A 12,037-nucleotide genomic window follows, 5' to 3' on the forward strand; every position below is an offset into this window, starting at 1 on the left:
GTGCCCGTGAGCGACTGAGTGGTGGACGGACTGGTGGCTCACTCGTGGCAAGGTATGTATGATGTACTTCTCATGCGTTTGAGCGGTTGGACACTAGGCATTGGACACTGGATGCTGGTCCTCGGGCATTGGGCATTGGACGTTGGACATTGGACGCGAACACCTGCGCCGTGTCTCTTCCCTCGACGAGACACGGTATGGCCGCGGCCGTTGCGTGTGAGAAGACGCAGTGTGGGTTCGAGGCCGAGTCGGTCTGGCCGCACGTATTGGGAGACCGAAGCATGTACAGTATCCCGACGCCGGCAGGCCAGCGGGGAGCTACCAACCGGGTCCCGGTCCCGGCCACGAGCCATCATCAGCACCACCATAGCACCAGGACGAGCGTTTTCCACATCCTCCACCCACCCTGTTCGCCCTGGACCCGCGCAAGCCCCATCCCAGGGAGAGACAGGCTGCAGAGGCCGCAGAGGCCCGCAGAGGCCGAGAGACCACAGGGTCCACAGAGTTCACAGACACCACAGAGACCCTGTCACTCTGCTCTGTCAGTATGCACACGCACACTTGCTCAGTACGTATTGTACGGCGAGTGGTGGCCCTGCCGAGGGTGCCCTGTCATGGGCTCGCGGTAGCCCTGTCATGGAAGGTGCTGAAGCTGCTGAAGGTGCGGAAGCCTGCCCAGGGAACCGGGGGGGAGGGGGGGCATGGGAAGGGAAGGGCCCAGGCCCATGTCAACCGCTGCAACAAGTACCGCCTACGATGTTACAGCGGTTTGTGCCACATCGGTGGCTACTGACTGGTGCTGGTGGTGAGTTTGCGTTTGCTTCTTCCTCCTCGATGCGCCGTTGTGTCTCGCCGTAACTTGAACGCCGTTTGTCCACGCGTCTACTAGACTGGGGTTCGCTCCGTACGGGACCGCCTGTGGGGCCATGGCACTTTGCTTGCTTGCTGACGGCGTGTGCTCTTGTGCGGGAACCCGTCGGGAAGGCTTTTGATGGCAGCCAGAGAACACTACTACGCTGTAGAGGTAGGCAAGGTAGGTATTCGTTGGTAGGTACTAGTCAGCACCAGGTTCACATGTACATGTACAGTCAGGATGTTGCAGAGTTACCTCCTGGGGCGGACGTAAGCTTCTTCAGGGTTCGGGCCCAATAGGTGCGCGAGGTTGAATGCCGTACGGCATAGCTTGGCAAGCCCGAGAGTCAAAGAGCCAGTGAGCCAGAGAGCTAGAGAGCTAGAGAGCTAGAGAGCCAGAGAGCCGAAGAACGTGAGCGCCAGAGAGAACGCCGGACAGAGTCTGAGAGATCCGAGGGTCAGACGGCCAGAACCGAGTCTGAGAGCCAAAGAGAAGAGACAGACTGACGGAGTAGACGGGCCAAAGAGGCCAATGGGAGCGGCGGCGGCAGGATGGTGCCACCGTGATGCCCCTGCTCTAGGCCAGTGGACGCTAATTGCTGCGTCTGGGTGTCTGCCGCGAGTCCGCGACTGTCTCTCCCCGTCGGGATGTAATAAGCATCGGCCATGGTCAGCCATGCGAGATGCAGCGAGTACATGGAGAATTGGAGATTGGGGGGAGGATTGGGGGATTGCCAGGAGGTGACCAACAGCCACGACGCGCCTAGTGCGTGTCACCAGTCGAAATAGTGGCTGGGTATTATGAGAGAGATAAGTCCGGGCAGCGCAACGGCGGTTGTGCAGTCGAGGACCGCGTGTTAGACTGTTTCCATACTACGTAGTACTGCGTAGTAGCTAACGAGGTACGGAGTACTAACTAAGCCCGGGAGACGTGGAGTGGGGGGGAGGGAAAACAGAGTCTGTGTGTGGCGTTTTGGGCTGTCTGTGCCCGCCCGGGCTGTGGACTGGGGATGATGCGGACGGGGATGGACGAGCCATGGACGGATTGCGGACAGGACTGTTCATTGTGGACATGGGGAAAAGAGGTAGGGATGAGGGATGGTGGATGGAAAAGAGATGGACCGTGCTCGGAGACCAGGGAAATAAATGCAAATGCGAGAATCAATGAATCAGATGTTGGCTAATCAATTGACGAGCTGAGCGCCGAGAGACAGCGGTGGGCGGGACGGATGAAACGGGGGGACTCGTAAACAATGAACCCTGGACCCGACGGGAATATGACTCCTTCCACTCTCCGACAGCAGGGCGTTTGAGCCGGAAGAAAGAAAAATTAAACCAAATTAAATCAAAAAAAAAAAAATTCCAACCCTGAAAAATGGACCTCGTCCCAAGACAAGACGAGACAAGGGCCTACCCAGGTAGACAAGGGATTGGATGCAGAGGGCGGAACCGTTGAGCTGGCGCTGGCGTTGGCGCACTGGCCGTCACGCGATCCCCGCTTCTTCACCGTCCCGGCGCTTCGAGACTCGCCCCAAAAGCCTCAATCGCCCACCCAAACGCCAAACGGGCTCCCCACTGTAAGTAGTATCCGTCCATCCAGCGCGGTGCAAGGTAACTTTACTTACAGAATGAAGCTACCAAGTACGGAGTACATGAGGCGACGTCCGCAAAGAGTACCACTCTTAATTGCCATGCTATTGCTCCCTCACAGCCGGAGCCCCTCTAGCCTTCTAGCTCTTGAGGTACCTTTGGTAGGTTAGGTAGACACGGTGGTTTGAGCCATGCTAGCCACGCTGCTGGGGCGCGACCCTCTCATCTCGCCTCGTTTCTTGTTGTCGCCTTTGAAGACTAGTCTCATCACATTGCATCTCGCCCTTGAGAGCATCACATAATTGCTGCGTACATACATACAAACAGCCATACTACCTAGTACATACACACACATACACACATACGACTTGCTGGATTCGGATCCGCCTACTTAAATTAATGACCTAGACACGGAACCGAGCTGTGACAGCTGCCAGCTGGACAGACGGCACGCGGACTCGGACGCGGACGAGACGGGACGAAACCAGATCAGATGCACCTCGCCAAACATGGCCACCACCTTGGCCAGATTGTCTGGCCGCACCACGGCTCAACAGCCACTTTTATCCCTCGCCCTCAAGCCACAGCTTCCGCCCCAGACCATCTTCGGGTCTCGCCCCGGCTGTGGGTGTCCGCGCTGGTGGCACCCCACCCATCGTGGATCATGGAGGGTTGTTGTTAGTCCGTCCGCAGCAGTTGGAGGGTTGAGGTGCCACGGCTAGATAGGTGGCAGACGAGAGAGGGAGACATCGGGGTGCTGCCGGCAGAAGCGAACGCGGCATGGCACGCAGCTGCGGGCTGGCACTGCAACGCAACGTATGTATCAAGAGGCTGACTACTGCAGCTGCTACGGCTGCAAGCTTCGTCATTTCCCAAAGGTTCGGTCATGAAATGTACTTTATTATAGGTGTGTAGGTAGGTAGGTGTAGACTGCTATGTGTGGTATGATGCCCGACGCAAACTTCGTATGCCGTACATAGCCTCATGTTGAATGGCTGCCCCCCATTTTGGCCATTCCCGTCGTGCTGGTTGAGCTGATTTGTATCATCATGGTCCGAAGAAGAAAACAGAAAAAAGAAACGAGGGGCGGGTGAGCGACGTCTCTGGTCGAAATGGAAAAGCCGGGAGGAGCGGAAACAGGGGCCCACGAGGAGGCCACCAGCCGGTTGAGAACCCCAAACGCCCTTTCTGTGTATCCGTTCTTTGCATACCCAATCCTTTCGCTCCGTCACCTGCTGGTTCGCTCACCTGCGTCCCAGCCTGCTCAACGCTCAAATCGGCGACTAATTCGATCGAGTCGTTTCTCACTTAACCCGCGTGCTCAGCCGATCGTTGGGCCGCTTCACATGCAACCCTTACTCGCTCCACCACGTCTTCTCCCGCAGTGGCATCTCCTTCCCTGACGCCTCCCGGCTCCCGTCGGTCTCGGCTTTGCACGCCCAGTATTCGCCCAGTCGCAGCTCGGCGTATGAGGCATAGTCGAAGTCAATCTTGGAGATGACGGCCTGAATCATCGACCAGATGCCCCAGTAGAATCCGGGTACCCCTCGGTACACGTCAACCTCTTCCGTGAGCTTGCGCACTTCCTCCTCCTCATCGACCTCCTCTCCTGTGAGCTTGAAGTACGTCTTGACGTACTCTCGGATAAAGGCCGCCCGCTGGCTTCGAGTGGGTACGGCTGCGTAGTCGCAGTCGTACCCAACCCACTCTGCAAAGTGGTTCGACACATCAAACGCAGCTGGCGATGGCGTCGCATACTCGTAATCAATAAAGCTCACCGATGTTTCCGCATCTCCATCGCGGTGAATAATGACGTTGGCGCACAGCAGATCGCAGTGAGCAAAGACAAGCTAAACAGTCAACGTGTTAGCAAACTGATACGCCGTTTAGAGGGACTCGTCGACCATCTCACATACCCCGTTGTTACCGAGTCCAGGACGCTGGCTGAGCTTCTCACTCATCTCCTCCAGCTCATGTTGAAGTAGAGCTTGCCTCTCACGCTGAGCATCGGTATCGGTGGGCAGGGCGAGAATCCACTTCTGCATCGTTGTCCACATGTTAGGCGGGGGCTTCCCCGGGGCGGCGTTGTCAATCATTTCCTGGTGCGACTTCTGGCCGTCTCCATTCGCATGACCGTTGGTCGTGGTCTTGGAGTCGCCGTTAGTGTAGCCGTTGGGGCCGCCATGGTTCGGGACCGGGCTCGGAAGACAGGGCACTGTCGCGTGCCACTGCGCAAGGTGTCGTGCAACGGCAGTCAGGATAGGCGGATCGCTGAGGTCCTGGGCGCGAGCAACGGTGCCGGGGATAAAGCGGTACAGCATGCCATTTTGGAAGCGAGCAAGCAGTTCGGTGGCGAGGCCGTGCTTCCAGAGCAGCTCGTGGTTCGCGGCCTCGCGCTCACGGTCGATGAGGATGGCAGTCCCGTTACCGTAAGCTCGGAGCAGGATGGACTCGCGGTCGATGTCCTCCTTGGAAAGCCCGGGCCGGCGGTTGACGGCCTTGAGCAGCGTGTTGGTGATGCCATCGGTGAAGCGCACAAAATCCACGCGGGAGTCCTCGCTGGTCCAGTCGGGGGCAAGCGTTAGGATGATCTTTAGGCCCGAGTTTTGAGAGTCATTATTGTCGTAGGTCAGAGGAAGGAAGGGAACATGACCGTTCTGGCCGTCCTGGCCGATATGGCTGTTGGAAGCTGACGGCGACATGGTTACGGACGGAGGCGCGCACACACACGCGGCGGAGTCGATGAGGTAGGCGGGGGAAACAGAGGGGGGACGGTCGCGGGGGCGGCGGAGGTAACTACGACCCAAGATGCGGCAGCGCAGTGCAGTGCAGAGAACCAAAGGATAAATGCAGAGACACAAAGCTGCAGAGATGCAGAGCTAGAGGGCTATAAGGCCGGGGCACCGCCAGTGAGGTTCGCGGGAGGGCAAAGGCGAGAAGGGGAGCGGCGTTCAATTCGTCGTCATTTCCAGGGGTTCAGGGGCTCCTGGGGCGGGATCCGGGACCGACAGAGGACGACCGGCGGGCGTGGACAGTGGAGATGGGGGCGCCGGAGCGAGGACAGGCGATGAGACGGGGCCTAGGCGGCGAGGCGGAGGACAGGCTGAGGCTCGGGCGACGATGACGGGACGGTGACGGGGCGGATGAAGTTGGCAGAAGCACACGACCTGTTGCCCTTCCAGTCGGGAGACGAGACCGTGAGTTTTGTGGGCAAAGGTTGAGCGGGTCGGCCAGTGAGATGAACGGTCGAGACCATGTGAAGGCCGTTCGCCGCCACCGTTTGTTTGACAGCTTTCGACGACGCAACAAGACGTAGCAGGTGACCTAGGGACGCGAGGCGGCTCTACCGGGGGCCAGGTCGCTGGGAAATCAGACGCAATGATCTACGGCTGGTTGGCACAAATCCGGAAAACCTGTTTTGGGGGGGCAAAAGGGATAGATAATGGATTGCAGTCAAAGAGGTGTGGCCTTTGGTAGTTCGAGGATACGCGGCGGTGTAGTGGCTATCGGGTGACAAGCAGGTGTTTCCTGGAGCTTGGTGCCAGCAAGGTCTACACCTAATCTAATCACCGCAGTACGCAGGTAGGCAGGCAAATGCAAGAGCAGCGCAATTTAACCATGATCAATTCACTCCTGGTCTTGGTCCCAATGTGTTGGGGATTCTGTTGGGCTGGACAGCCTAGGCCTTTCGACGCCCGCGGATTTTCCACCCATATTTCCACCCGTTCGTTTCGTCTAGCAGCGGTCAACTTTAGCGGCCTTCACACACCGAAAGTTGTTGCTCGCAGACATGTGATCGATGCCTCCAGGCTCCAGCTGGCAAATTGCAAAATATTCCAAAACCCCCATCCCACGGGCATGGGGCCTTTGGGCCTTTTGGAGCTAATAGAGCGGCCCGGTGGCACCCGAAATGCGTTCTTGTCTTCTCCCGCAGTGCCCAGGTCCTGAAGCCCTCCAATCCCATATCCCCATCTCATCGACCGCCGTAGAATTACAGCGACGTAGGCCCCGCTAAAGGCCAAAACAACCCACCCACCTGCGTATTCTCACCCGAAAGAGGGACCCTGGAAGGAGGATGGACCCTTCTTAGGTTCTTAGGTGGGCGCCATGCCTTTGGGGGTGGGCGAGCTAATCAAGCTCGGCCTTGTCACTGCCACATTTGTGCCTGCCAACCCCACCAGCTCTTATCTTATCGATTTTATCGACAAGCGGCGTGCTGTGTGGCTGCTGTGGCTCAGCGCTCCCAGCCTCATCAACTTCAATTCATCCATCTCCACTCTCACTGAAGCTCTCATCATTGGACAACCGGTCACGGTGTATCATCTCACGGCCTCAGTCTGCAAGCAACGAAGTCACACACGACGGCTGGCGTCGATAATTGACGGCTGAAGACGTTCCCCGCCCCCACGGGGCCATGTGACCCGCACCATGGCCACACCATTTGTCACCACCGACAACTTCCTTGCCATCGCCCTCATCATCAACCGCTCTCGTGATGGCCCGGCCTTTGTCTTCCACTATCCCCCTCACGTCCAGCCTAGCTCCGGGACCTCCCAAGCTCCGGCTGATTTCGAGGATATCCTCCTTGAGCGCCTCTCGCAGCCGGGCCACCAGGATGTCGACGACGACGACGCGACTTCCAGGCAAGCCCGCAACCCAGAAGAGCACTACTTCACCGAGTCTGGTACCCAGATCGTCCCCTGGGAGCGTGTCGCCGGATTCCCTTCCCGTGATCTTGCTGGAATTCTCACTCCAGCGCGCTCATACCACAAGCGCCTCTTCCAACTATCATTAGATCCCCTATACTGCGTTTCCTATCCCATTCATGTCCCCGAGAATGGCAAGTGGAAGAAGCCCAAGAAGACAACCAAGTCCTCCAAGCGTTCTGCCTACACCGATGACCTGACCGCCTCCCAGGAGCAGGATGGATCCGCTACCGGCAAGGCAACTGAACACCCACCCAAGGATAAGGATGTTAAGAAGGATAAGGACGGCAAGAAGGATGAGGACGACGAGAAGCGCAGCTCCATGACCATGTTTAACCTCGTCTTCATCCTTAACCCCAAGAGTAACGAGGTCAAGGAGGTCATCGACGCTGTTTATGATCACCTCGTCAAGAAGATCAGCAAGGCCTTTAAATATAGCCAACAGCATAGCGAGTTCGTCTGGAAGGAGTCGAAGCGCATCCTCGTCGCCAAGGACAAAGCCCGCGAAGAGCGTATGTCTCTCCGATCTCCTCCTGACTCACTTGAGCACGTTGACTGATATCAACCACAGGCAAAAAGATGAACGTGCTATGGAAGGAAATACTGCAGAGCTCGTCACTGGCCGCTGCCATGCATGACATCTACGAGGGCGTGTCGCAGAACCGGATCGCGACACTCCATCTCGAAACTGCCGCAGGCTCCCTCACACCCTCAGTTCAGATCCCTGTACCCTTCTACGTCGACGACCTTCCCCAGGGCGAGGCACCGGCTCAGCGCGGCCTCTGGATCACCACTGCCAACTCGTTTATGAGCCAAGACGCCTTTGAGGAGCCTGGCTTCCTCGACCGCAATTTCGCCCTCTTGCTTCTGGATGACGAAAAGAAGATCATCTCAGAGCTTCAAGCTGACCCAGATCCAACAACCGCTTCTATGGTCGAGTTTGTGCGACTCTCCAAACCAACAATGTCGTATGTGCAAATCACCATCGAATCCATGACCACATACACCTCCATTGTTCGACCCCAGTGCTAACATGAGTTTCGCAGCTTCCATCAAGTAGGCCAGAGCAATATTCTCACCGCAGGACAGGTCCGCAAGTATGCTCAGCACTTCATCTTCTGGCGTCGCGCCATTGCTATCCCGCCCCTCCACGCGCGCGACCAGTATATCGGGTCTCCCAATGCGGACTACACGCAGCTCCCCCAGGACACACTTGAATGGCAACGTGCATTTCCCCTTGCCCCGCCCCTCCCCAACTTCCTCGCCGAGCTCTCCCAGTGCCCGCGGCCTTATAAAGGGTTCTCCCCGAGCAAGGCCCATCGGCCAACCTACCTCCTCATGCTCGCCTGGCTCATGCGCCGCGGCTGGGTCACCCAGCTGTGCACCTTTGCCTACGTCGTCGTCTGGCCTGAGATCCTCTACGAGGTTGATTACGAGATGGAGGCCGAGGACCTCCGCGCTGCGGCCGACGCCGACGGGGCCCGCTCCGAGGACTCGTCGGGCGCAGCCCCGCCCCGCACCTCCGAGTCCTCCGAGGATCATTCCGGCACCGACGGTTCCAACGTCCCCACCATGACGGAGCAGGCCGCAGAAAAGGCCCGACTCGAGCGCATCGCCTCCAAAGCCCATCGCGAAGCAGCTGAGAAAGCCACTGCCCACGCCCGCAAGGCTGTCCCCATAGCCACCGCCCACCCGTCCGTCAACGATCATGCTCACCTTGCTAGCCTAACACCGCATATCATCCTTGACACCAAGAAGGCCACTGGCAAGGAGTCACGCTACCTTTCCGCCATCGCACGACGCTTCACCGATGACAAGCTCCGCACGGGTTGGCAGCGGCTGTCCAAGTACTTTGATGGCCAATGCGCCCTTGAACGCATCGCCCTGCAGGAGGAAATGAAACGCAAGGAGGTCTGGAACATGCTCACCGCCATGAGTGAACACCTACTATGCGCCCGGCATTGGTGATTGGGCCTTGCATTTTGTCGCATTACGCTCATTTGCTCCAAAGGATGGCACAAATTTCTTGAATACCGAGACTCGAGAGGCATGAAGAGTTGGAATATGATTGTATAATAGGTAGCTCGCTGCTGGTATCTGAGCAAACATAATGATAAAAAAGGATGTAAAACTATGATAAATACACAAATGCAGATGCCTGACGCTCGAGTCCCGCCCGAGAAATCCGTGCAATGAAGCAAATCCCCATTGCTAGAATCGCCAAGCAGGAACAAGAACTCGGCAGTACCATGGATTAAACAACGGCATGATAAAATAAGAATAAAGCCCATATGCTCCTAATCCCCTGTCTTCCATCCTCCGCCCTTGATTGAACACAAAGGTATTCGCAACGCAAAAACGAACAAACCCCAGCGTGAAGATAAAATCCATAGCGAAAACCCAGAAAAAGAACAATTGGTAAAAAATAGTTCGGATATGCCCCCAGCTCTGTATAAGCATGCCTATATACCATACCTTACCCACGCCCTGACACCCCGAAATCGCTCCTCGGGGGGGAAAACGTCAAACAAACCAGAACAACCCTGCTGGGTCGCAAATAAACCCAACGCCGAAGGAGCCACGGCCCTCAAAGCGGTGCCCCTAAATGCTGAGCAAAGCTGGAGAGGAGGGCGGAGATGCCATGATGATGCGAACGCCGAAAGCAAACAATGCAAGCAAGAGGGCAAGATGCATCGTCTCCACCTCGGCCTATCTGGGATTCCCAGGCTGAGGGACTGCCCTTCTCAAGATATGACCGTTTGGAGAAAATGATTGTCGAGCTTAACTGGCCAACTACTGAGTAAGGTCCATGTCGTACTCGTCTTCCTCTTTGAAATTAAGGGAAGCTCGTCCGCTGCCGTTGTCATCAGGATCGTGCCAGTACTGGTCGGCATCTCCCAGGCCACCGGCCATGACACCACTTCCATTCTCATCTGGGCTGATCGAGAGGGGGTCGACACCTCCACCCAAACCATCAACGGGCTCGCCTCGATAGTCGGTGTGGTGAGGCACACGAAGACCGGATCCAGCGGTGCGAGAGTAAGAGAGCATGCCGGGCTCGTTCTTGCTGATGGCATCCATAAGTTCGGTTTGCATGCGTCGCTCATCCTCGGTCTGCTCGAATGGGAAATGACCGCCAAGCTCAGCGATCGTGTTCATCATTTCCTCTTGCTGTTGAAGCTTGAGGTGAAGCATCCACATGAGATCCCGGGTCCAGCTAACAGAACCGTTGAGGATGTCGCCCTTGTTTGGGCCCTTGTCCTTCTCTTCGAGCGGGAGGCCAGTGGTGATGTTGCCAGCGCTGGCTCCAGCCGCTCTCCGCGCGCCGGGGCCGGCAAGACTTGAGGTGGCCTGGGATGGACTGGGGATGCCGGTGAGCGTGGGAGAAAGTGGGGTCCCGTTCTGGATGAGCTTTCGGATCTTCTCGTCCTCCAGGCGGTGAGTGGGCACCAATCTGCTAAGGTCCTGTATCCTCTCATTGATGTTGTCACGTCGACGGCGCTCTACCAAATTGTGGGACTCCCGGCGTCGTTTCCGCTTCATTTCCTGTGATGAGACGGCGGCAGGAGGCACACCGAGCTTGGCGGGCATTGAAGTGCCGCCCTTCATCATGACTTCATTGATCTGGCCCATGGATGGTTGCATGGGCGACGAGAAACCGGAGTTGTACGAAGCGGGAATGCTACCGGTCGGGGTGTTCATCCACTGGCCAGAAGGCGACTTCTCATGCATACCGGCAGTTCGGATGGGCTGTGCCCCAAAGCCTTGGGAGTCTTGGGATCCGATGTTCATTCCATGGAGGCTGGCGGTCTTAGGAGTCATGGGGCTGCGGCTGCTAGACGCTTTTCGCTGCATCTGCTGGGACATCCGGGCGCGAGCCTTGAGGAGGTTTGGGTCGTCGGGGTTCATGTCCGCCAAGGGTGAGTTGGAATAGGACAGGGGGGAGTGCAGAGAGGTACCAATTGAGTGGCCGGGTTGCATTTGGCGGAACTGATTGGTAAAGCCGGCTGCGTAGGGGCTCTGGATCGGGTCCCCATCGGGGGTGTTTGAGTAGCCGTTCATTTGGGGTTGAGCAAACGCTCCCTGGGAGAAGCCCATGATACCGGAGAAATCTTGACCCTGGCCTGCCATGACGGGCTGGACATCTGCGGAATTGGAGAGGCCATCAAGGAGCTCATCATCGCCGAACAAGGCAGAGCCGCTAGAAAATCCGTTTGTGCCGGTACCAGAATTCGAGTTGAAGTTGTTATTGTTGTTATTGTTGTTATTGGAGTACGAGGCAGGGTAGCCGCTGCCCATGTTGAGGTCGTTGGGGTCAATACTACCGGCGTTGTGGCCGGAGCCAAATTGGTTGAAGCCGTGCTGGGCCATCGTAAGTGATGGCGAGACTAGGCCTGGAGTGGATGTTGGATCAGATGTTGTTGCCCTAGAGGAAGGTATGTGGGCAGAATATGGCAGAATATTGTGGGTGGGCGCCGGTTCGGCCAAAAAAGAAAAAAAATCAGCGTGTCGTCGAGATAGTCAGAAGGTTTATTGGTTATTGGGAACCTGTTTGGATCATTGCATCAGCATCCCAGAGTGACTGCAGCAGAGCGGGGAGACGGCGGATGAGGCAGCCTCGGGGCAGCGAAGTGGACAGCTGGAATGCCCGCTCCGGCTCCCGCTCGAGGACACAGCCAGGAGGAGAGTGGCGGGGAGCGAGCGCCAAGGGCTAGGAGTCAGGACTCACCTCGCAGGCAGCTGTGGCGCTGGGGAGGGTGACGTGGGAACGAAGCAGGCGGCTACCTGTAGGCCATCAAGAGATCAAGAGATCAAGAGAATGGCCAGGACGAGAGCAGTCGAGAGGGGTCGGCTCGCGGTGACGACGATGGTGGAAGCGACGTCGGAGT

At 57.3% G+C, this 12,037-nt stretch overlaps 5 protein-coding genes across 5 annotated transcripts; 3 read left to right on the forward strand and 2 right to left on the reverse strand.

Annotated features, from left to right (window-relative positions):
* The first annotated feature begins 130 nt into the window (after window positions 1–130).
* BGZ61DRAFT_440267 (uncharacterized protein) lies at window positions 131–695 on the forward strand. The gene has a single exon (XM_046244464.1). It carries the CDS (start codon window positions 198–200, stop codon window positions 627–629), a length of 432 nt encoding a protein of 143 aa, XP_046110242.1. The 5' UTR covers window positions 131–197; the 3' UTR covers window positions 630–695.
* Window positions 696–1,646: 951 nt separating this feature from the next.
* Window positions 1,647–2,208, forward strand: BGZ61DRAFT_440268 (uncharacterized protein). Its single transcript, XM_046244465.1, has one exon. It carries the CDS (start codon window positions 1,863–1,865, stop codon window positions 2,034–2,036), a length of 174 nt encoding a protein of 57 aa, XP_046110243.1. The 5' UTR covers window positions 1,647–1,862; the 3' UTR covers window positions 2,037–2,208.
* Window positions 2,209–3,797: 1,589 nt separating this feature from the next.
* BGZ61DRAFT_471888 (kinase-like domain-containing protein) lies at window positions 3,798–5,144 on the reverse strand (the record flags this gene model as incomplete). Its single annotated transcript, XM_046248268.1, has 2 exons — window positions 3,798–4,292; window positions 4,359–5,144. The coding sequence occupies 2 exons, from the start codon at window positions 5,142–5,144 to the stop codon at window positions 3,798–3,800; spliced, it is 1,281 nt and encodes a 426-aa protein (XP_046110244.1).
* Window positions 5,145–6,870: 1,726 nt separating this feature from the next.
* On the forward strand, window positions 6,871–9,116 carry BGZ61DRAFT_471889 (nitrogen permease regulator of amino acid transport activity 3-domain-containing protein; the record flags this gene model as incomplete). The annotated part of the gene is made up of 3 exons (XM_046248269.1): window positions 6,871–7,660; window positions 7,720–8,116; window positions 8,195–9,116. 3 exons carry the CDS (start codon window positions 6,871–6,873, stop codon window positions 9,114–9,116), a joined length of 2,109 nt encoding a protein of 702 aa, XP_046110245.1.
* An 825-nt stretch (window positions 9,117–9,941) lies between these two features.
* Window positions 9,942–11,519, reverse strand: BGZ61DRAFT_526539 (bHLH family transcription factor; the record flags this gene model as incomplete). The annotated part of the gene is made up of 1 exon (XM_046252970.1): window positions 9,942–11,519. The coding sequence occupies one exon, from the start codon at window positions 11,517–11,519 to the stop codon at window positions 9,942–9,944; it is 1,578 nt and encodes a 525-aa protein (XP_046110246.1).
* Window positions 11,520–12,037: the final 518 nt, after the last annotated feature.

This window comes from Ilyonectria robusta (genome assembly GCF_021365365.1).
Source record: "Ilyonectria robusta strain PMI_751 chromosome Unknown BGZ61scaffold_2, whole genome shotgun sequence".
Lineage (NCBI taxonomy): Eukaryota > Fungi > Ascomycota > Sordariomycetes > Hypocreales > Nectriaceae > Ilyonectria > Ilyonectria robusta.

Coding starts and splice junctions, on each gene's coding strand:
- BGZ61DRAFT_440268 (XM_046244465.1), top strand. CDS start 1,863: ATGATGCGGACGGGGATGGACGAGCCATGGACGGATTGCGGACAGGAC.
- BGZ61DRAFT_440267 (XM_046244464.1), top strand. CDS start 198: ATGGCCGCGGCCGTTGCGTGTGAGAAGACGCAGTGTGGGTTCGAGGCC.